This window comes from Epinephelus lanceolatus, chromosome 9, assembly GCF_041903045.1.
Source record: "Epinephelus lanceolatus isolate andai-2023 chromosome 9, ASM4190304v1, whole genome shotgun sequence".
Taxonomy (NCBI): Eukaryota; Metazoa; Chordata; class Actinopteri; order Perciformes; family Serranidae; genus Epinephelus; species Epinephelus lanceolatus.
In genome coordinates, this window is record NC_135742.1 from 34,139,917 (window position 1) to 34,160,533 (window position 20,617).

General features: G+C 40.6%; 4 protein-coding genes across 5 annotated transcripts; 1 reads left to right on the forward strand and 3 right to left on the reverse strand.

Moving 5' to 3' along the window:
• Nucleotides 1–1,196: 1,196 nt before the first annotated feature.
• On the reverse strand, nt 1,197–4,558 carry LOC117252970 (uncharacterized). 2 transcript variants are annotated; one of them, XM_033620277.2, is made up of 8 exons: nt 3,468–4,558; nt 3,180–3,354; nt 2,974–3,044; nt 2,717–2,890; nt 2,540–2,637; nt 2,392–2,463; nt 2,157–2,304; nt 1,197–1,875 (listed from the first exon to the last, which is right to left on the reverse strand). In XM_033620277.2, exons 1-7 carry the CDS (start codon nt 3,505–3,507, stop codon nt 2,161–2,163), a joined length of 774 nt encoding a protein of 257 aa, XP_033476168.2. In that variant the 5' UTR covers nt 3,508–4,558; the 3' UTR covers nt 1,197–1,875; nt 2,157–2,160. The 2 variants fall into 2 exon arrangements, with proteins under 2 accessions (XP_033476168.2, XP_033476169.2); XM_033620278.2 differs by having other exon boundaries at nt 1,197–2,304.
• A 146-nt stretch (nt 4,559–4,704) lies between these two features.
• cox6a1 (cytochrome c oxidase subunit 6A1) lies at nt 4,705–7,852 on the reverse strand. Its single transcript, XM_033618613.2, has 3 exons — nt 7,693–7,852; nt 5,970–6,112; nt 4,705–5,015 (listed from the first exon to the last, which is right to left on the reverse strand). Exons 1-3 carry the CDS (start codon nt 7,793–7,795, stop codon nt 4,926–4,928), a joined length of 336 nt encoding a protein of 111 aa, XP_033474504.2. The 5' UTR covers nt 7,796–7,852; the 3' UTR covers nt 4,705–4,925.
• An 8,025-nt stretch (nt 7,853–15,877) lies between these two features.
• LOC117252893 (perlucin-like protein) lies at nt 15,878–18,484 on the forward strand. The gene is made up of 8 exons (XM_033620151.2): nt 15,878–15,942; nt 16,463–16,552; nt 16,639–16,722; nt 16,828–16,899; nt 16,997–17,044; nt 17,139–17,278; nt 17,550–17,665; nt 18,078–18,484. The coding sequence occupies exons 2-8, from the start codon at nt 16,465–16,467 to the stop codon at nt 18,229–18,231; spliced, it is 702 nt and encodes a 233-aa protein (XP_033476042.1). The 5' UTR covers nt 15,878–15,942; nt 16,463–16,464; the 3' UTR covers nt 18,232–18,484.
• On the reverse strand, nt 18,324–20,557 carry pla2g1b (phospholipase A2, group IB (pancreas)). Its single transcript, XM_033620153.2, has 4 exons — nt 20,463–20,557; nt 20,182–20,323; nt 18,816–18,949; nt 18,324–18,612 (listed from the first exon to the last, which is right to left on the reverse strand). The coding sequence occupies exons 1-4, from the start codon at nt 20,509–20,511 to the stop codon at nt 18,494–18,496; spliced, it is 444 nt and encodes a 147-aa protein (XP_033476044.1). The 5' UTR covers nt 20,512–20,557; the 3' UTR covers nt 18,324–18,493.
• Nucleotides 20,558–20,617: the final 60 nt, after the last annotated feature.

Genomic DNA, 20,617 nt, shown 5'->3' on the forward strand with positions numbered 1-20,617 from the left:
CTTGAATATTACCCCCACACTTTAGTATAATTCATTGAACACTTTTAACACTCACAGTAGAGTGTGAAAAAAAAATCAGCCTTCCTCTATTTTCTTTGTGATAAACAATGAAAAATGTCATATTTTAACTCATGAAGCTCCATCTTATATCCAGCAGCATATGGTCTGGAGAGGTCAGATGGACCATGAATATATCCCTCACATAGGCTACACAATGGTCTTTACTGCAGGAAGCTATATCAGAACAATGTTACTGTCATCCACAGTGGTCTGCTCAAGGCTGCATTCAAAAGGATAAAAGTACATATTAATAGACTGTGATAAACCCAGAATATATTATTTGTATTGGCTCTAAGTGATACCAGCTTGTTCTGTTTGAATTCTGTTGTTTGCATGTACTTTGCCTGAGTCTGATAGAGATTAAATTGATTAAATCATTCAACCTTCAGGGAATTTCACATGTGCTTACACTGACTGTACACGGCGCTGTGAATGGGCGAGAGTCCGCGTATAAAATGGATCTGTACTGTACATCTCCCTCTGAAGCCATGATGAATCCTGTTATCAATGCTCGATTGATGATGGCTTCAGATGTGCACCGTGACCGCGCGCAGCTCAATCAGCCAATGGTTGGATTAAAAGCTCGATCTAACTCCAGTCAGCTCTGTTCGGGATACAGATCTACGGATGGGTTGCAGCTATTCTTAAATCAGGATTCAAGTTGATATTATAGATCTAGCCCTAATCGGTGGAGGTATTATTGTTTTCACAACAAATCGCTGAGCAGTCCGCCATCTTGAATTTGCCCTGTCCCCGTGCATGAGCGCAGCGCACTTTGTGCTGCAGAGTGGTTGGAGGAGGTCCAGACACCTCTGACAGAAACCTGCAGCTGACAGGAAGAGTTTTTCAGTCTATGGTTTAGACCTGCAAACAGAGAGGAGGGTGCTGTGGGTTCAGCTCATGTTAGGGACCCGTGTTGTGGACTGGATGACCCGAAGCACTGTCTGGACCCCATAACACATGTTGAGCAAACTGAAAGAAGTCAATGTTTCCACGAGCTTTAAGATACATTATTATTTTACATTTCAAAAATTGTTTTGCATACAGAATAAATAATAAAACACCAGAAGTAGTGTAAAAATAAATATACAAAAACAAAAATAACAAAAAATCATAAATATATAGCCTGAACCTAATTAGATGCAACACATATTTTATTTTTAACATGAGAAAAGGCTGTTTTGAATCATCCAAATTCCAAACTGTCCAACCTGTACTTTTAGATGTGGTGGTTAATTGAATGCTTTAAAATAGAATGCTTTTTACCTTTCTCCTTATATGCATATGGAACAGAAAGGCAAACGCTTGGAGAATAAAGTAACCTCCTCTGCTGGTGATGGGAGAAATCAGTTTCAAGCTTTTCCTTCACATTGTGTGTAATTCTACATCTCATCACAAATGTTTCAGTGAAGTGATGTGGGGTTGACAATGTATCCAAATCATTCACACAAGACAAACATAAAGCAATCTTGACTAGCCAAGATACCTGATCTCAATACAACTGAGTATGAGTTTAATTTGTTGAACACCAGACTCCGTGAAAAAGAAGTCATTGCAAAGCATTCGACACCAAATATTAAATATAAAGACATTCTTCATGTTGACAGTCCCTGTACTACTCATCTGATGTGGATGTAAATGCCCTCAAGTTAAAGTCATTCACGGTTTCATTCAGTCATTTCAAATCCCGTTGCTGGAGTACAGTTTGTCAATGAATGAAGTGTAACTCATGTGACAGTGGAATCCTCCTGGGGCACAGCAGCTCCACTTAGTGTACATGCTCTTCCCTGAAGTCACACTTGGCCTGAGCAACTCCTGCCAAGACATAAAGGGATTGAAATGACCTTTAGGTGACTAAATAGTCTGAGATCTGCACTTCTGTATGTTCTGTTGTATGTGTGGAGTTGCTGCAACAATAAAAAGTCAGATATGTGTTGATGGCAGAATTGCAGGGGACCTTGTTGCCCACTATTGCAGTGAACTCCTTGACTAATATATGTTTTTATAAGACTAATTACGTGACTGAAGCCATTTATTACAATTGTCTGACCTTAAATAAATCAAATAATGCTTTAACATATGTAGAATTTATTTACATGTTCACATCAGCTGCTTATCAAGTAATAAAATTTCTTTCTCCATCTTCCTCATTTTAAGTGCTCTGTATGCCATCAGTTGGTCGCGGTTCTCTATTTCCTTCTTGAGGTAGGAGCAGTAAAGGGCTCTTATGTCGTCTGTCTGCTTCTACAAAAGAAATGAAACAGCACATGAGCTCCTATTGTTCTTATTCTGTGTCATTAACATAGCCCACAGCTGACACATTAACCCCACCTCTGCACTTCTGCCTCCAGGTGTAGCACATGTTGAGTTGGCAGTCTCCTGGAAGCTGCTGTTGTGTACATCCTACAAGAAACAACCATCCATATGTTGAGTGTGTGAAAGACAAACACCTCATAAATACATGTTTAGAAGCACCTACCCCTTCAAAGTTAGTGTCACTGACGTCTGTCTCATCACCGCTCAAACTCTCTGGCTCAGTCTTTGTTACAGGCAGGAGGAGGACAGGATGGCCTGAGACTGTAGGGGTGGGGTCCAGTGTTGAGTTAGATTATGGAAAATCCCTGACGAGGTTTTAATCAGACATGAATACACCTACCACTAATAAAAGAGCTGTCAGATCCAGTCAGCGGCTCAATACAAGCACCACTAGGGAGGACCTCCACTCGTAGCCTGTTGTCTTTGTGCTGCAGCACGTCCTCTTCTGCAGAGGTCAGAGACGGGGTCGCTGAGCCCCCCTCATTCCTCATCACCTCTGCCCGTCTTCTTTTTGCTGCATAAGGATAGATTAGAGAGGTGAAACTCTGCCCTGGACATTATATCACTGAAGATTTAGATTTGCAATAACAAGCCTACCTGTTTGCACTATGTTTTTATGTTTGACTTTCACTTGCTGCCATGTTCTTTTGTAGCCACTGTCCGATACCCTGGGAAGCCATGAAAAATAATAATATTGATGTGTCAGGCATGGTGACAAAAGTGGAAAGTTCAAATCCAAATGTTTAAGTGACTATTTTAAGTTAAATTCAAACAGGCACACTGATGTGAATAAGGCTTCTTACGTGTTTATTTTATCAGCAATTCTCTGCCAGGCTTCCTCTCTGAGTTTAGAGGCGCTTGTGGTGTTGGATTTGGCTGTCAGTATTTCTCTTTCTTCCTCATACAACTTTAAGATAAGTTCCTGCTCTTTAGAGCTGAAAAAATGTGCCCTCTCGTTTTTTTTCATCATCTGGAAATCTATAAAAACAAACAAAATAAAAGCAGCACATAATATGTATTTATGGGAGTCAAATCAATGACTGCTTTGTATGTTTCATTATTTTAAGATACCACGAGCAGGGTCTCCTCACCTCTGTCTGCGTTCATGAGTTGTGATCCGGGTTTCAGCATGCGATTGCTCTCCCCTTTGTGGCGGAGCGGGTGCGCGCAGTTATCCGAGATGTTTCAATGCTAGATTTAATAATCAAATCGTAACACAAATCCGTCGTCAAGCGGAATAAACCCGAGCTTAACGGACACGACAGTTGGTCACGGCACGCTTCACGTTAATAAATAACTGTCTAAGCGACGAAAACGGGGGAAAGATGACGGTGTTATGAAGCTGGATATCAGCGAGCTTTGTTAACCCAGGATTTTCTAATTCGGCTTAAGGCGCGTTCACGGGGGAGAGGCGGAGTCCGTAACAAAGAGAGTCACGTGAAACGAGTCCAGAGCGTCATAACCATAGACTGTATAACAGATGATACCAACCATTGTTCCACATTGGAAATTTCAAACAGATGCAATTAGTCAAGTTAGTATGTGAAATAACAGATAATGGCAATTCATGTCTGCAGTGGAAAAAGGCCTGTTTGACTTGAACAGTAGTGCTCTGCCTTTATTAGTTATTTTAAGGTGTTACTTCACTTTGTTTAATGATCAATTGCCCCCATTAAGTTCTCTATATTCCCAATTTAACATTTAGTTCTTTTTTTAGACACGGAATCTAACATTCAAAACAAGCTGGTATATAATTTAGCTTATGTTAGTAGGCAATGATGAGGTGTACAAGTGTGGCTGGAGGAGATGTTAATCAAAGGCTGCACACACTTGAAAAAGGTTCAATTAGGCACAAGTGAAATCACCTGTGTGTGCACCAAGGCCTTTAAATGGCTAATGAATAGAAATTCAGATTGGAAAGGTGCAGATTTACTGCTTTAATTTTCTCCATAAGCCACAAGTATGACAGAAGACCAGCATGCACAATACAAGGACCCTGAAACTTAAAAGTGAAAAGTAGCCGAATAAAACTCAGCCACCATTTATTTATTATTTCTATGCTTTTATTGCTGTGACATGACAAACTGTTTGCTGTGAAAGAGGCCCATTTGTTTATAGTCAAGATGAAATGAAAAATGCCCTTTTAACCCTTTTTTGATCATCCTTACATTTTGTGCACCTCTTTAACAAAACTTGCCAAAAAACATAATTCATAATCTCATATTAAAATCCAATCATGTTTTCTTCCTTTACAACAAAATATACGTTTAAGGTTAAAAACCTGGAAGACAACATCACATCAACACACACGAGAAATAAAACATGGAATGAGGTAATAATAGTTACTTTATTTATGTTAATTCAGTTTCAGTCTGACATTTTGCTTTATGGTCCAAAGTAAAGGAGCTATTGGTTCGGGTGCCCCGTGGTGAGAGCACAGAGGTAAAACAACAAAACTGAAGAGTAAACTGTAAATGTAGGTGTGGTCAAGTAACAAATACAGAGGGAGGACTGGTCTCTGTGCCAGTTAAGAGGTCTGGAGGAGGGCTTTACTCATCATGGCCCTCATAGCCGTCAGGAAGGGCATTCACATGCGAGTTGTGGAAAAGGGTTTTGGTGCCATCGCCCCAAGGGAAACGCTGTAAGAAAAAAAAAGAAAAAGAAAAAGAAACATGAGGCAACACTTAATTACATTTCAAACAATCATTTTGACATTTGAATTATTTTACTGTAAACTGTTATGCTATTCCTTATTTTCATATACATATATATAATATTACAATGATGGATGTTTATATTTAACATGGCCAAATATTCAATAATGAGGTAAACATCTGTAAAAGCAATCCCTGTGAGTGAAAAACCTCAGGCTTCAGACTATTCTGAATATCTTGTTTACAATGCTTTTTCTACTTTGGCTTCAAGCTGACGTAGATCATGATGGATTTCTTCACAGCAAGTGTTTACATTATTCAGGCTGCACAGCTACATATGACTACGTGCTAATGTCAGGGAAACATTTAATCTTGTTTACAGATGTTGTAAATTTCTCCCCGATTTCAAATAAGATTCCTGCTAGAAACATGTCCAGTTGTGTTGAGAGGCTTTTACCGATTATTGTAACAGAGAAAAGAGGTGCAACACTCCAGCTGCAAGTTCACTACTGCATGTAGCTACATGCTAACATAAGGGAAACAATCTTGTACTCTGATGTTGCTAATCTCTCCCTGATTTTGAATCATATTCATACTGGGACATGACCTGTTGCTTTGACAAGCTTTTACTGGGGATTTTTCACAGTTGAAAGTGCAGCCATTCTCCATTACAGTCTCTCTCAACTGCAATGTCCAAGATGCAGACACCTGTAAATACTGACCAATCAGAGCAAACTGGGCTTTTTTGGGAAGGGAGCTTAAAGAGACAGGTGGCAAAACTGAATGTTTCAGAGAGAGGGTGAATACAGGTGTTTCAGTACACACAGAGTGAGGAAAATAAAGTGTTATCTGAACATTAAAACATGTAAATATGCTCTAGTATGAACCTTAAGTACCAATACAAAACTGAAAATGAGCATAAGTCGCATAAAGTCAGACCTTGCTGCGAATGCGGAGGTGAGAGTAAGGGACAAACTCTGGCTGTTCGTGGGTATGGTGCTGCTCTTTCAGGTACATATTCAACATGCACACTGCAACACCAGGTAGAGCAACCACAAAGGTGAGAATCTTCCAGGTCCGTGCTAGAAAAGACAGATAGTAATGAGTTGAATGAGTTAAACAAAAAAAGCATTCAGAGATCCAACCACACTAACACTGCTGAGAATTAACTTTTGAGATGTATGACACTCCCAATGTGACATAGGAAAAAGAAGTTTCTTTCTGTTTTTTCACATCTTTGACATCAGGAATGTTGGACACCATAAGTAAAATGGTACTGTAGTGTGGTGATTTCAGATTAAATCTCTTAAGGCTAGAAAAAATTTAAAACCTGTTCGATTTCTGTGAGACATATTTTGGACTATCCTAACAGATGATATTACAGCGGCAGCAACAAATAAAGTGTAAATGCAGTACAGTTCCTGCCATCATTGTCTGCAAAAGACATCATTAACATGTATAATATAACATGTTTGCCCTGTATAAATCAGGAAACCATAATCAAATCTTTTAAGAAAAGGTTAATCAGCAGTTCCTGCGACAACTTCCATTAAAATAAACATCAATAGTGAGTTTATATACAAGTTTTATTACTTTCTGTTTGAATAAATGTACTGCTTGGTGATCATCAAGGTCAGGGGCATAATCATGCTATCTTGTCATGGTGCCAACTAAGGTGACATTCAACACCAAGCTTTCCGATCTGCCTTGAGATGATACATGAGCATCTCATTTACTGAGTATTATTAATTTGATCATTTTGCTGAGTAATACTAATGACATAAACCTTATAAAGTGGTCTAACACTAGCAAATAACTTATAATAATTTCTGCCGAGTTTTCTCTCTGCCTCTTTCATATAAAAAAGAATGGAAAAACAAACAAAAAATAAACTATAGTGTGTAAAATACATTGTATACATTGTGTTTTATGTTCACATTTTAATCCTATTTCTTTTGCATTGCTTGTATTACTTTTCCCCCCATATGCTCGTATCTTCTGCCTCAATTTCATCGTATCCAGGCTTTATGAGTGTAAATGTTTTATTTGATCTCGACCTGATTGTGTAAATTCAGTTGTTTGTTATTTGTATCTCTTATGTCTATGTTTAATGTGACAATGTGGTGAAACTATATGTGCTGCCATTCTTGGTCAGGTCTCTCTTGTAAAAGAGATCTTTGATCTCAATGGGGCAAACCTGGTTAAATAAAGGTTAAATAAATAAATTTGTGTATCTTTACTGATACTCCTTCACTTTCTAGTTGTTTTAAGGAGCTTGATTTAAGTTGGGGATAATAGTTTGACCAGTGACCTGATGGGACACTGTTGTTGCTCTTTAGCTTGCAGTGTTAGCGACACTGCTCTGCTTTCAAGCCATATAAATAAAGAGATACAATACACCACAAGAACACTAAGACATTATGGAGGACTGCGTGAATGCTTTACTGAGGGTTCAGTCTGAAATGACGATGTCTTCGGGTTAGACAGCTAATGTTATGGGCAACTTCTTCTACGAGCTGTCCGCTCAGGCAGGTTACTGCTAATGCTAATGCTAAAATAGCTAACGCTAGCTCAACAAGGTCACCGTCAACACGTCACAAGTTGTCGTGAAAACAAGTGACATTAGATAAAACCATAGACTTTCAAGAGGTGCTAAAATTACCTGCTTGGTCGCCGTGTCCCTCAGCAGCAGCAGAAAGCTGACGCCGGGTCTGGGTCAGAGAAGACCGCAGCAACATTTGAGAGAACCGTCCGAGGGCCGCCATTTTCCTTTCTGAGAGACGAAGAGACCGGAAGGACTTTGTACAGAGGTGTCACGTGGAGGCAGAGGGCACTGAGCTATGGCACTGAGCCACTAAGCGGTGAGACTGTGAACTACAGAGACTCAAGACTCTGCTTCTTCTTCTTCTTCTTCTTCTTCTTCTTCTGTTTGGTTTTACGGCGGTTGGCAACCAACTTACTGGAGCATTACCGCCACCCTCTGGACTGGAGTGTGAACAGGAGAGTAACAGGAAACAAAATCAAAAAAAAAAAACAAAAAAAACAAACAAACAAAAAAAACACCCATTTAAATCCTTCGTTCCAGCCCTGTCTCTCTTAAAAATACCAATACCCTTCCATACATCTTGGATGATTCATTGAGGATGCTCTCTAAGGAAAAACATACTCTTGCTTGCTTTGCTGCCTCCTTTATTTTCTTCCTCTCCTCCTCATATGCTGGACACAACAATAACACATGTTCTACAGATTCCAATTCCCCACAACACTCACACTTTCCTGTTTGATGCTTGCCTATCATATTCAACGTCTTGTTTAGTCCTGTATGCCCTATTCTCAACCAAGTAATAATCGCCTCTTCTCTCCTCCTCCTACTGACTCTCCTCCCACCGCTCACCTGTTTTTGGATGTTGTACAGATGCCTACCTGTGTCTAACAAATCCCACACCTCCTGCCATGTTATATGCATATGGTTCTTAATTATACTTTTGCCTCCAATTTGCTCAATGCCACATCTAGTTGTATATACTGCGACTTGAGAGCCTGTTTTGCCAATGCATCGGCGCCCTCATTACCATCCACACCCATATGTGCTGGGACCCAGATGAAGCTGACCTGAATATCCTCCCGGTCTAGTTCATAAATAATACTGTATATTCTGCAAAGAATGTCTTGTCTGCAGGACTTCCCAGATTTGATGCTGCCAGTGCTGCCATACTATCTGATGCCACCACAGAGCTCCGGCGCCCATTCGTTTTAACCCATTCCAAACTAACCATGATGGCTATCAGCTCTGTGGTGTACACTGCCAGTTCGTCTGTAGTCCTCTTTTTAATAGTGACCCTCTCCTCTGGGATATAAACCGCAGCGCCCGTTCGCCCAGTTTTGGGATCCTTGGACCCATCAGTAAACACCATTACTTTATTTACACATTTCCTCTCCACATACCTCTGCACTACAAATGGCACGGACACCTGCCTCGGTCTCTTTTCAATTTCCCCCTGCAATCTCATATCCACCTCCGTTGGAACGACCGACCAGGGTGGGAATGTACAGTACAGGCCAAAAGTTTGGACACACCTTCTCATTCAATGCGTTTTCTTTATTTTCATGACTATTTACATTGTAGATTCTCACTGAAGGCATCAAAACTATGAATGAACACATGTGGAGTTATGTACTTAACAAAAAAAGGTGAAATAACTGAAAACATGTTTTATATTCTAGTTTCTTCAAAATAGCCACCCTTTGCTCTGATTACTGCTTTGCACACTCTTGGCATTCTCTCCATGAGCTTCAAGAGGTAGTCACCTGAAATGGTTTCCACTTCACAGGTGTGCCTTATCAGGGTTAATTAGTGGAATTTCTTGCTTTATCAATGGGGTTGGGACCATCAGTTGTGTTGTGCAGAAGTCAGGTTAATACACAGCCGACAGCCCTATTGGACAACTGTTAAAATTCATATTATGGCAAGAACCAATCAGCTAACTAAAGAAAAACCAGTGGCCATCATTACTTTAAGAAATGAAGGTCAGTCAGTCCGGAAAATTGCAAAAACTTTAAATGTGTCCCCAAGTGGAGTCGCAAAAACCATCAAGCGCTACAACGAAACTGGCACACATGAGGACCGACCCAGGAAAGGAAGACCAAGAGTCACCTCTGCTTCTGAGGATAAGTTCATCCGAGTCACCAGCCTCAGAAATCGCAAGTTAACAGCAGCTCAGATCAGAGACCAGATGAATGCCACACAGAGTTCTAGCAGCAGACCCATCTCTAGAACAACTGTTAAGAGGAGACTGCGCCAATCAGGCCTTCATGGTCAAATAGCTGCTAGGAAACCACTGCTAAGGAGAGGCAACAAGCAGAAGAGATTTGTTTGGGCCAAGAAACACAAGGAATGGACATTAGACCAGTGGAAATCTGTGCTTTGGTCTGATGAGTCCAAATTTGAGATCTTTGGTTCCAACCGCCGTGTCTTTGTGAGACGCAGAAAAGGTGAACGGATGGATTCCACATGCCTGGTTCCCACTGTGAAGCATTGAGGAGGAGGTGTGATGGTGTGGGGGTGTTTTGCTGGTGACACTGTTGGGGATTTATTCAAAATTGAAGGCACACTGAACCAGCATGGCTACCACAGCATCCTGCAGCGACATGCCATCCCATCCGGTTTGCGTTTAGTTGGACGATCATTTATTTTTCAACAGGACAATGACCCCAAACACACCTCCAGGCTGTGTAAAGGCTATTTGACCAAGAAGGAGAGTGATGGAGTGCTGCGGCAGATGACCTGGCCTCCACAGTCACCGGACCTGAACCCAATCGAGATGGTTTGGGGTGAGCTGGACCGCAGAGTGAAGGCAAAGGGGCCAACAAGTGCTAAACACCTCTGGGAACTCCTTCAAGACTGTTGGAAAACCATTTCAGGTGACTACCTCTTGAAGCTCATCGAGAGAATGCCAAGAGTGTGCAAAGCAGTAATCAGAGCAAAGGGTGGCTATTTTGAAGAAACTAGAATATAAAACATGTTTTCAGTTATTTCACCTTTTTTTGTTAAGTACATAACTCCACATGTGTTCATTCATAGTTTTGATGCCTTCAGTGAGAATCTACAATGTAAATAGTCATGAAAATAAAGAAAACGCATTGAATGAGAAGGTGTGTCCAAACTTTTGGCCTGTACTGTATATGTGCCCCTAAGACAGTACTGGATATTTTGCAGGCCTGCACTCTTTGCCCTGTTGTTGCATACCCACCCAAAACTCATAAAATTTGATTTTGTGTGTTCTGCACAGTCAAGCAAGACCGCCTTTCCTGGATGCATATCATTATGTCCTTGCAGACTGACCCAGTACGATAGCATTAACTTAATCCTTCTGAGACGCAGAGGCATCTCACCCATCTCTACCTGTACTGCAGCTGTTGGAGAGGTTCTGAAGGCTCCACAGCATATTCTTAAGGCCATGGCTTGTTCCACCTCCAGCTTCCTCAGGTGACACTCAGCAGCAGACATGTACGCTAAACACCCATAATCCAGTGCTGCCCTCATAAGAGCCCAGTAGATGTTGCGTAAGGCTGTTCTGGACGCCCCCCAGTCCTGCCCTGAGAGACATCTCAGCAGATTATTTATCTTTTTACATTTTGTTTTGACTTTCCCTATATGCTGACCCCACGTCAGTTTTTCATCAAACCAGACGCCAAGGAATCGGACTACGCTTACTTGTTCTAGGATCTGATCATACAGTTTTAGTGATACTGGCTTATGCCTCTTAGAGAAGCATATTACCTGAGTCTTGGCCACTGACATCTTGAAGCCCCACTTATTTGCCCACTGTTCCACCGCCTGGATTGCTTTTTGCATTTTCCCTTGCATGTATGCCAAATTCCGGCCTCTGACCCAGAGGGCCCCGTCATCTGCATAAAGGGACTTCCCTATGCTCCGATCAACCTGTGCAAACACATCATTAATCATAATATTAAACAATATAGGGCTACAGACACTGCCCTGTGGGGTTCCATTCTCCACTGGGTACATCCTGGAGTGATATTCCTTTACCTTAACCTCCACCACTCTTCCCTGAAAAAAGTCCATAATCCAATTGAACATCCTGCCCTCTATACCCATCGCCTCCAGTTTTATCAGCAAACCTTCTTTCCATAACATATCATACGCTTTTTCAATATCAAACATAGCTGCGATAACCATTTCTTTGTTTGTCTGAGCCTTTCTAATTTCTGACTCCAAACACAAAATAGAGTCCATAGTATTCCTCCCTTTGCGAAAACCACTCTGATATGGAGAGAACAACTCTCTGCTTTCCATTATATAACTCAGTCTCTCCGTTACCATCCTCTCCATTGTCTTCCCTAAGTGAGATGTTAACGCTATGGGCCTATAACTAGATGCCTCTGAGGGATCTTTCCCTGGTTTTAATATAGGCACAATAACAGACTCTTTCCAGGCTTTTGGAATTCTGCCCTCAACCCATATCAGATTGAACAGCTTCAGCACCACCATCAGCGAGGCATCATCCATATGCACCAGCATGCTATAACATACACTATCTTTCCCTGGAGCAGATTGTCTGGCACTTGAGATGGCTTTCTTTAGTTCAAACAAACTAAACTTACTGTCTGAGCTGTCAGCTGTTGCTACCTTCCTCACCATAACGTTAGGATTACTCGCTAGTGTTGATTCTCTCTGTTACTTTGCTAAATCTGACAGGTTCTCTGAACTGTGCACTTTCACCAGAGTTTGGGCCAGCAACTCTGCTTTCTCAGCACTACTTACTGCTACTGCTCCATCACCCTGAAGTACTGGAATCTCATGATACCCACGAATGCCATTCATTCTTCTTATCATTCCCCAAATATCTGGTAACTTGGTCTCTCTACCTATACTGCTACAATACTTTCTCCAGTATGCCCTTTTTGCTGTTCTTATTGTTCTCCTAACTCCTGCCTGGGCCCGTTTATACTGTATTAACGTCTCCATCGAGTGGAGTGTCTTCAGACGCCTGAATGCTCTATTTCTCTCCTTTACCGCCTCCCCACAGCTCTTATCCCACCATGGAACAGCCCTTCTCTTCCTACTCCCACCACACTTTGGGATTGTCTCCTCTGCTGACTGTATGATTGCTGTTACAAGCTCTGCATTAAATTTGTCCACATCCTCCATACTTTCTCTGGATATTTCCCCACACCTGGCCTTACATACCTTCTGAAACTCATCCCAGTTAGCGCTACCAAATTTCCATCGCCGAACACCTCCCACTTCTTCCTGTCCCAGTTTCATTCCTACTCGAATCATTATCAGATAATGATCACTGCCCACTGTTACTATGTTGAGCACCTCCCATTCTGTGACACTTGCTAGCTCAGGTGAGACTAACGTTAAATCAATTGCACTTTCTGTGTTCCTTACACTGTTATACCTTGTACCGCTCCCATTATTAATACACACTAGCCTTTCCTTGTCTATAAACTCCTCTATGCAGGTACCATTAGCATCAGTATTTTCACTTCCCCATAGTGTGCTGTGAGCATTAAAATCCCCACACCATATCTGCTTGCCCCGCATCTCCCCACCAATCTGATTTAATACATCCAGACTTAATTTCTGGCACGGATTATAATAATTAATAATTGTTACCTCGTCCTCCTCTGTCCATACTTTCACCCTGATTGACTCTTGTTCCTTCCCTAAGTTCATAACACTATATTTCACCCCCGTACGTACAAATATTCCAACACCCCCACCTCTGCCCTCTGCTCGATCTCTCCTGACAGCTGCATATCCCTGTAACACAAAGTCCCACTCAGGCCTCAGCCACGTTTCCTGGACACATAACAAGTCAGGCTTATCACATTGTGTTGATATAAAATGTTTAAATTCTTGACCATTTGAGATAAGGCTTCTGGCATTCCACTGAAGGATCTTTAAGACCATGGAGACCCCTCACCCCATGATTGAGATTGACTACTCCCAGTCCCCAGCATGTTCTCTATATTTTCCAGACCTAGTCCTCTTACTCCCAGGAACCTCTCTGCAGCCTTGACTATAATCTTAATTTTTTCTGTCTTCCTCTCAGTTTGTGCCGAACAATTAATTACTTCCACCATGAACAATACAAAGTCAGTTTTCTTGACAATCAGGGTATCCGTCTTCAATCTGCTACACCCTTCACATGGCCTCGTAGTACTGTTTTCAGTCTGTCTCACTTTTACTGGTTGGATCTGCACCCTCCTAGCCGCTTCAGCATAAGTGACCCCTTGCTCCACCATTACTTTCTGCACCTCCACTGCCCTCTTACTAACTTCACATCCACGGTACGCTGAACTGTGCTCCCCCCCACAATTACAACATTTAGGCTGAGCTCCCCTCTCACACTTCCCATACTCATGTTCCCCTGCACACCGTGCACATCTTTGTTTTCCCTTACACACCGCTGCTATGTGACCATACTTCTGGCACTTGAAGCATCTAAGCGGAGGAGGAACATAAGGCCGCACATTATAACTCATGTATCCTAAGTATACTTTCGTTGGTAGTTGCTCCTCCTCGAACCTGATCATTACCGATAGGCTGTCACATTTCTCGCCGTTCCTCGTTGTTCTTAAACGTCTTGCTTCTACCACGGTCGCTCCTGTCACATTCCCTTTAATTTGGTCCATTGAAACTGCCAGTGGCACGTCTGAGATAACGCCCCTGGCATTTTGTTTATTTTCCAGTATAGACACCGAGACACTCTTCCCCTCAAATTTGTTCAGTCTAATTGCTTTCCCCTGCTGAGTACTATCTCTACACTCGACAAGCAGCGATCCGTTCCTCAGAATCCTAGCATTTTTGACTTCACCTATCAGTCTATTTATTGCTTTGGTTAGAGATATCGGATTCCACTCACCGAAAGATGCCCCCTCTTGCCGAAGTTTTATCATGACTTTATACTCCTCTACCTGGATCCTCCCTGTAGCCTCACTCCGTTCACTATCTGTTTCAAAGTTTGTATGATCTCCCTGTTGTTTCGTTTTCTTACGCTTTCGCCTCACTCCACTCCGTTTTCCTCCTTCCCCGCGATCAAAATCAAATTCCATTTCTCCCAGACTACTTCCTCCTCCGTCACTTCCCTCTGCCATCTCCTGTCCAGTCACAATCCAGTAGATAAACTTTAAAGTTAAGTTTGCTGTTATTCTGCCATTATAGGTTCATGGGAATTTTACATAAAATATAAGGTAAGTGAGTTTAAATTGTAGTCACTGTTGAGTTTCAGCCAATAAGATACTAGTGTCACAGCAGCAAGAACAAGACCAGTTGAGTTAATAGCTTAAGGTAACTTTTAAAAACATAAATAAATACATAAATAATAAAAAAAATGTGCATGATGAACTACTACCACATATTAAAATGAAGCATGAAAAAGTTATAATGAAAAGCACTACTCACTATTTACATGGTACACCAACATGAATAGTAAAGTTATTCACAAAATATTCACAAATTAAGTGAGGAGACAAGGAAGCTGCAATAAATAATCACTACAAAAAATTGCACTTGATATTTGGTGGTGGTAAAATATATTGTGTCCTCAGACAGCAGATAGTGTGAAGTATGTACTTTATAACACACAGCAGAATTTTGCAAAAACAGTTACTGTTGGCGATATGACTGACTTATAGTCCAATGGTTGTTTTGGTCCTCTGAAGTCATGGTGATTGACGAGTCCGATTGCAATAGTGATACATTGATGGTAAATTATTTCACTTGTTTTACCATAACAATCTGTACTGATATAGAGATATATTGTATGAATCATCTGTATCTATCATAGTGTAAAGTTTTCACTGCATATTCTAAGGCCTATGTCGATTTTTCCAACCTTTCCCCCCCCCTTTTTTTTGCTCGTCTTGTGAAATACCGTATCCTTTACCTCTTCTAAAGCCAGTCCAAATAAAACAGTCCATGAGGGGAAAATCAATCTTTATGCACTCACCTCACAGATAAGCAGACAGCAAGAAGACATCACATTAAGTCAGAAGCAAAACAGGTTGAAAAACAAGTTCTATGGTAGCAAGTTCTCACTTACTGACATTGGGGTAATTCAAACTGAGAATGATAATGAGAGGAAAAATTAATTTATGTAACAACTGTATCGCCCAAATATTCTTATTCTTTCCCCCTGTTGCCGACATGTCAGGTAAACATCTCACATGTCATAGAAAATGAGCCAAGCTCTTACTTCCTGTGTCTGATCATGGGGCCACAGATAATGATAAATAATATTGGAATAATTGTAAGCACATTAAAATACACTTTCTGTAATTTAAATTCAGAAGTGTTCCTCTTTAAAGGGGAGGACTTTGTGTGATCTCACGGTCAGAGTCCAACCAGACAGATTCCGACTGATTCTGGATGATGAGGGTGAGTGATAACTGTCCACTTTGTTGCATATATTTGCTCCTGAAATTACTTTACCATTATTCTTTTCAGCATTTATAAAAATAATTAACTGTATATATATGTGAATGAATCACTGTGTCATGCATGTACCAATAACATCATCAGTTATACACTGTATAGTCAAAATGTCAATGAAAGCTATCATTTTTATCATAATTTAAATTTAGCAAAGCATTGAGTAAAATTGGCTGTATATATTTGAACATGTGTATAATACAGTATATAGTACGGCAGAATTCTCTTTTATTTATTGAGCCGTTTATAGTTAACATATTCAACTTGAGAACAAACAGGGGAGATTTAGTTGACCTCTTATTTGGAGAAAATCTTAAAATGACTATGGACCGAACACTTTTATTATCAACTATAATATTTTCTTCCAAATTGCAATCAACAGCAATATAGTGTGAAATATTTGTTTTACTGGTTTAAAAAATAAAAAGAAAAAAAGGCTTTTCCAAGAGAATCTGCTCTGTTCCAGTAATGGAGTCTCAGTATCACCAGTTTGGATCGTCTGATAACAGCCCTGTCAGCCCTGTCCCCGGAGAGCTCAGAATGACTGCGCAAACTGGTATAACATGTACACATCTTTAATTTTGACTCAGTAACTTCAGATGTCAATTTAAACTATGAAAAAATGTCTGTTGGTGTTTGTAGGTATGAAGAGGATAGTGGTGTATGTCCTCTACGGAGTTGTGGTGCTGCTGCTGTTAATTCTGCTGATGGTCACTGGGATAAAATGTACGACTCTAAACTCTCCAGTGAAGCTGATTCATTAATACAGTTTACATGCACAGCTAATTCATATTCTTTTTCTTATCATATATAATTTTTTGTGTCTCAAAGTTTCCCAGTTAAACAAGGAAGTCATTAATGTCAAACTCAGCCTGGAGAGGATCCATCTATCATCCAATTCAGGTCGGGAAATGGTCATCAGGTCTGGATATAATGATGTACAACCTCAGTACAACTTTTCTAAAATAGCTGTTTTTATTTTGTGGCTTTTAAATTAAAGGTGCAACTTTGCCGGAGGTCCCCTTGCAGAAAATTGTCCCAGTTCGTGGTAGAAACTGAATCCTTTCATACCAGTAAAATCAAAATTGAGTTTTTTTTCCACCATCAGGCTCTCTGACATGTCTTAATCTTCATCAAAACAGGAACATGTAGGGAAGGATGGGTGTCTTTCCAAGGGGGCTGCTATTTTCTATCCACCACTGGCCTGATCTGGCACAGAGCAGAGACGCAGTGCAAAACACTTGGAGGACACCTGCTGGTTCTGAATAATGTGGAGGAACTGGTGAGGTTGAAGTTTACGCTAATTTGGTTCCATATAATTTAAGTGAAGTTGTCCTGATTTAAAATAGTTTAAATAGCAGAGGACTTTTATTCTAAAACATGGAAATTTCCACAAGAAACTTGTGCTGGACAATTCACCAGAATGCAGAAAATTAAGTCTTTGATGCTCAAACTTTCACTGTGGGGGACCCCCAAATATTAAGACAAAACCTTTGCCCCTGCACAGAATGAATAAAGACCTCAAATAATAAAATTACTCTTTTTTTTCCCAGGACTTCATCTCACAAATAGTTGAAATCACACACAACTATTGGATTGGACTTGTGGAGCGAACACACGAGGGACACTGGAGCTGGGTGGATGGAACAGACTTCAATACAACCCCAAAGTAAGAGAAATGTGAAGGTGTATATATATATATATATATATATATATATATATATATATATACAGTTTACCTCCATGTCTGTGAAAACATACATGCTTCACATATTTTCAAGGTGGCCACCCAAGATTAATGTTACCAGTTCAGTATTTGACCAAATATCTCTCCTTCTGTTCCTTAGTTATGACATTATGATGTCACAGTAAAGTTGACCTTAGCATATCAATTTCTAACTTCTAGCCAAAACCATGTTTGTGATGTCACAGTGACCTTGACCTTGACCTTTAACCAACAAATTCTAATTAGTTCATTCTTGAGTCCAAGTGGAGATTTCTTTTTTTTGGTTTGATATTTATATGTTTCACTATGTGTAACATCAGTTACGTCTCCTCTGCCCTCCCCTGTTTGTGTTCAGTTACTGGGATGTTGGTCAGCCCGACAACTGGGACTACAGAGAGAACGGAGAGGACTGTGGGCAGATTCACGGCTCTGAAAGACGCATACGCAAAAAGTTGAACGATGCAGACTGCGGCCTGCAGTATCGATACATCTGTGAAATCAGGGCGTGAGAGACAGTGAACCTGTCTGAACCCTCACCAACATGCCAGGCCTGTTTTTTTGGAAAATAATGGGTGAAATTAAGACTGAATGATATAAATGATGTGTTTCAGAGTAATTTATTAATTTTGAATTTCACAAGAGATGAAGTTGCATATACAGTGCGTTTGTGAGGTAATTGTTTGACAGTAAAACAATAATTATGAATACAATGCCACCTGTTAAGTTTTAATAAAGACACTCTTCAGTGTGTTTCTCTCTAAATCCGTTGGCTTATTTGCAGCGAGCTCTGGGAAGGTTTGCATTTTCTTCATTATAACCTGCCTTGGCGAAGCACATGGCTGCTTTCCTGTCACACTCACAGATGAACTTCTCACAGGGATCATTGTTATCTAAATGACAAAGACAGAGAGCAGCAGTAGAGTGAGATAGAACGGGGCCAACAGGAGAAAAAAAAATGTATCAAGAATAATGGCGTAACAACATTAATATTGAACCTTGTGTGTTTTTCCAAATCTGCAACTTAATGTTGTGTATTTACTGGAAACTCAATATCTAAAAGTTGCTGTGTTTGGAAGAGTTGTTGAACACTCACTCTGGCAGGTGACGGTCTTGCTGGCCTCATCACACCTGTAGCTGTATAGTTCAGTGTAGGGGTTGTCCAAGATGGGCCAGCAGTCATCGTGCTGCATGGCATCACTGTAGCACTGGTCGTGGACCTGACAGCATCTGCAACATACAAAAGCATTAAAAGGCAATTGCACCACTTTCCATACATCAAGATGAAGAAAGGCACCTACTTTATTGAGTTTCAGGAGATTTTAAATTTATCTAGGGCTGCAACTAATTATTATTTACAATATTGAGTCATTATTTAATTAACGGATTTACTGTTTAATCTACAAAATGTCAAAGAAAATTGAAAATGTCTACACAGTTCCCAAGAGTCCAAGGTGATATCTTTGAATGTCTTTTTTTTGTCCCAACAACAGACCAAAATATAAAGACATTAGGTTTAAAGGGACAGGTCACCCATAAATCAAAAATATATATTTCTCCTCTTACCTGTAGTGCTATTTATCAATGTAGATTATTTTGGTGTGAGTTGCAGAATGCTGACAATATCGTCCGTAGAGATGTCTGCCTTTTCTTCAATATAATGGAACTAGATACCACTTGGCATGTGGTGCTCAAAGCGCCAAAAAATTACAATCAAAAAAAAAAGAAGAAATGTCTCTTTCCCGAAACCATGACTCAATTACTCAACATAATCCACGGACCTTGTTGTGAGCAGTTTCATGTAGGGACTATTTTCTTTCTACCACAAGCTGAATGCCGTCTAGTTCCATTAAATTCGAGAGAAGGCAGACATCTCTACAGCCCATATCTCCAACACTCAGCAACCCACACCAAAACAATCTAGACTACTAGCTCTACAGGTAAGAGGGAAAATATGTATTTTTGATTTGTGGGTGAGCTGTCCCTTGTATATCATAAAGCAGCTTATATTCACATTTAAGAAACTGTAACCAATGAATCTTTGGACTTTTTGCATAAAAAATGGCCTGATTGATTTAGAGATATCAAAATTGTTTATAATTTTTTGTCTATTGACTAACTGATTAATCAACTAAAACTTTCAACTCAAAGTTTTAATTAATCAAAACTGGTACCAGAGCTATTTCCTCCTGAAGAAACACTGCCGTGGAAAAAAGGTGTGTCAGTGCTTTGAACAGCACAAACAAAATTCCATTCACCTCCATTGTCTTGTAGTCAAGAGAAGATATTTCACAACCTTTGCACATAAAGCTGAAAAGGTTGCATGCCACAAAACTGCCCCAGGTAAGTCAGAAAATGTGCATTTTTTGAGTTGCGATTTGACTTTTTTTTAGTTGGACTGCATTTTGAGTTAGGGGACTTTCAGAACAGGAATGCAACAAATACACCATCAGCAGTGTCACCTGTCAAGCTCATCCACAGGTGTGCCAGAGCCTCCCAGCCCACAGTAGCAGCCATAGTCAGCATAGTCCAGAAGCGGCCAGCTGTCAGGCACAGTGCAGAGGATCATCCCCCTGAACTGCCACACAGCTCGGTTACACAGCACTGGGAGACAAAATGGAGACACATCAGACAATACCCACCTCAAAACTTTCATACAATCATAACGTCCCTGATGCTGATTAATCAGACATGCAAAACTCTCAAAGTCATCCATGGAGGTTTTCTAATTGTGAGTACTTACGTGCTGGGAGGCTGAGAAGCAGGACGAGCAGGGAGTGAGTCGCATGCATCTTGCTGGTGAAGACATGGAGCGTCAAGCTAAAGCCTTATATTGACCCCTGACCTTGAGAGGTGGTCCTTTGTTGGCCAATTGCCAAGAGTCACCCAATCTCTTCC

What these genes read in the sequence shown, in the direction of transcription:
- cox6a1 (XM_033618613.2), bottom strand. Translation starts at nt 7,795, where the DNA reads ATGGCGGCCCTCGGACGGTTCTCTCAAATGTTGCTGCGGTCTTCTCTG. An exon ending in GGGACACGGCGACCAAGCAG is followed by an intron (nt 6,113 to 7,692) that starts GTAATTTTAGCA and finishes TGTCTTTTCTAG; the next exon opens with CACGGACCTGGAAGATTCTC. An exon ending in ACCTCCGCATTCGCAGCAAG is followed by an intron (nt 5,016 to 5,969) that starts GTCTGACTTTAT and finishes TTTTTCTTACAG; the next exon opens with CGTTTCCCTTGGGGCGATGG.
- LOC117252893 (XM_033620151.2), top strand. Translation starts at nt 16,465, where the DNA reads ATGGAGTCTCAGTATCACCAGTTTGGATCGTCTGATAACAGCCCTGTC. An exon ending in TGAATAATGTGGAGGAACTG is followed by an intron (nt 17,279 to 17,549) that starts GTGAGGTTGAAG and finishes TTTTTTTCCCAG; the next exon opens with GACTTCATCTCACAAATAGT. An exon ending in GACTTCAATACAACCCCAAA is followed by an intron (nt 17,666 to 18,077) that starts GTAAGAGAAATG and finishes GTTTGTGTTCAG; the next exon opens with TTACTGGGATGTTGGTCAGC.
- pla2g1b (XM_033620153.2), bottom strand. Translation starts at nt 20,511, where the DNA reads ATGCATGCGACTCACTCCCTGCTCGTCCTGCTTCTCAGCCTCCCAGCA. An exon ending in CCTGTGGATGAGCTTGACAG is followed by an intron (nt 18,950 to 20,181) that starts GTGACACTGCTG and finishes TGTATGTTGCAG; the next exon opens with ATGCTGTCAGGTCCACGACC. An exon ending in CAAGACCGTCACCTGCCAGA is followed by an intron (nt 18,613 to 18,815) that starts GTGAGTGTTCAA and finishes TTTGTCATTTAG; the next exon opens with ATAACAATGATCCCTGTGAG.
- LOC117252970 (XM_033620277.2), bottom strand. Translation starts at nt 3,507, where the DNA reads ATGCTGAAACCCGGATCACAACTCATGAACGCAGACAGAG. An exon ending in TGACAGCTCTTTTATTAGTG is followed by an intron (nt 2,638 to 2,716) that starts GTAGGTGTATTC and finishes CCACCCCTACAG; the next exon opens with TCTCAGGCCATCCTGTCCTC. An exon ending in GTGACACTAACTTTGAAGGG is followed by an intron (nt 2,464 to 2,539) that starts GTAGGTGCTTCT and finishes TGTTTCTTGTAG; the next exon opens with GATGTACACAACAGCAGCTT.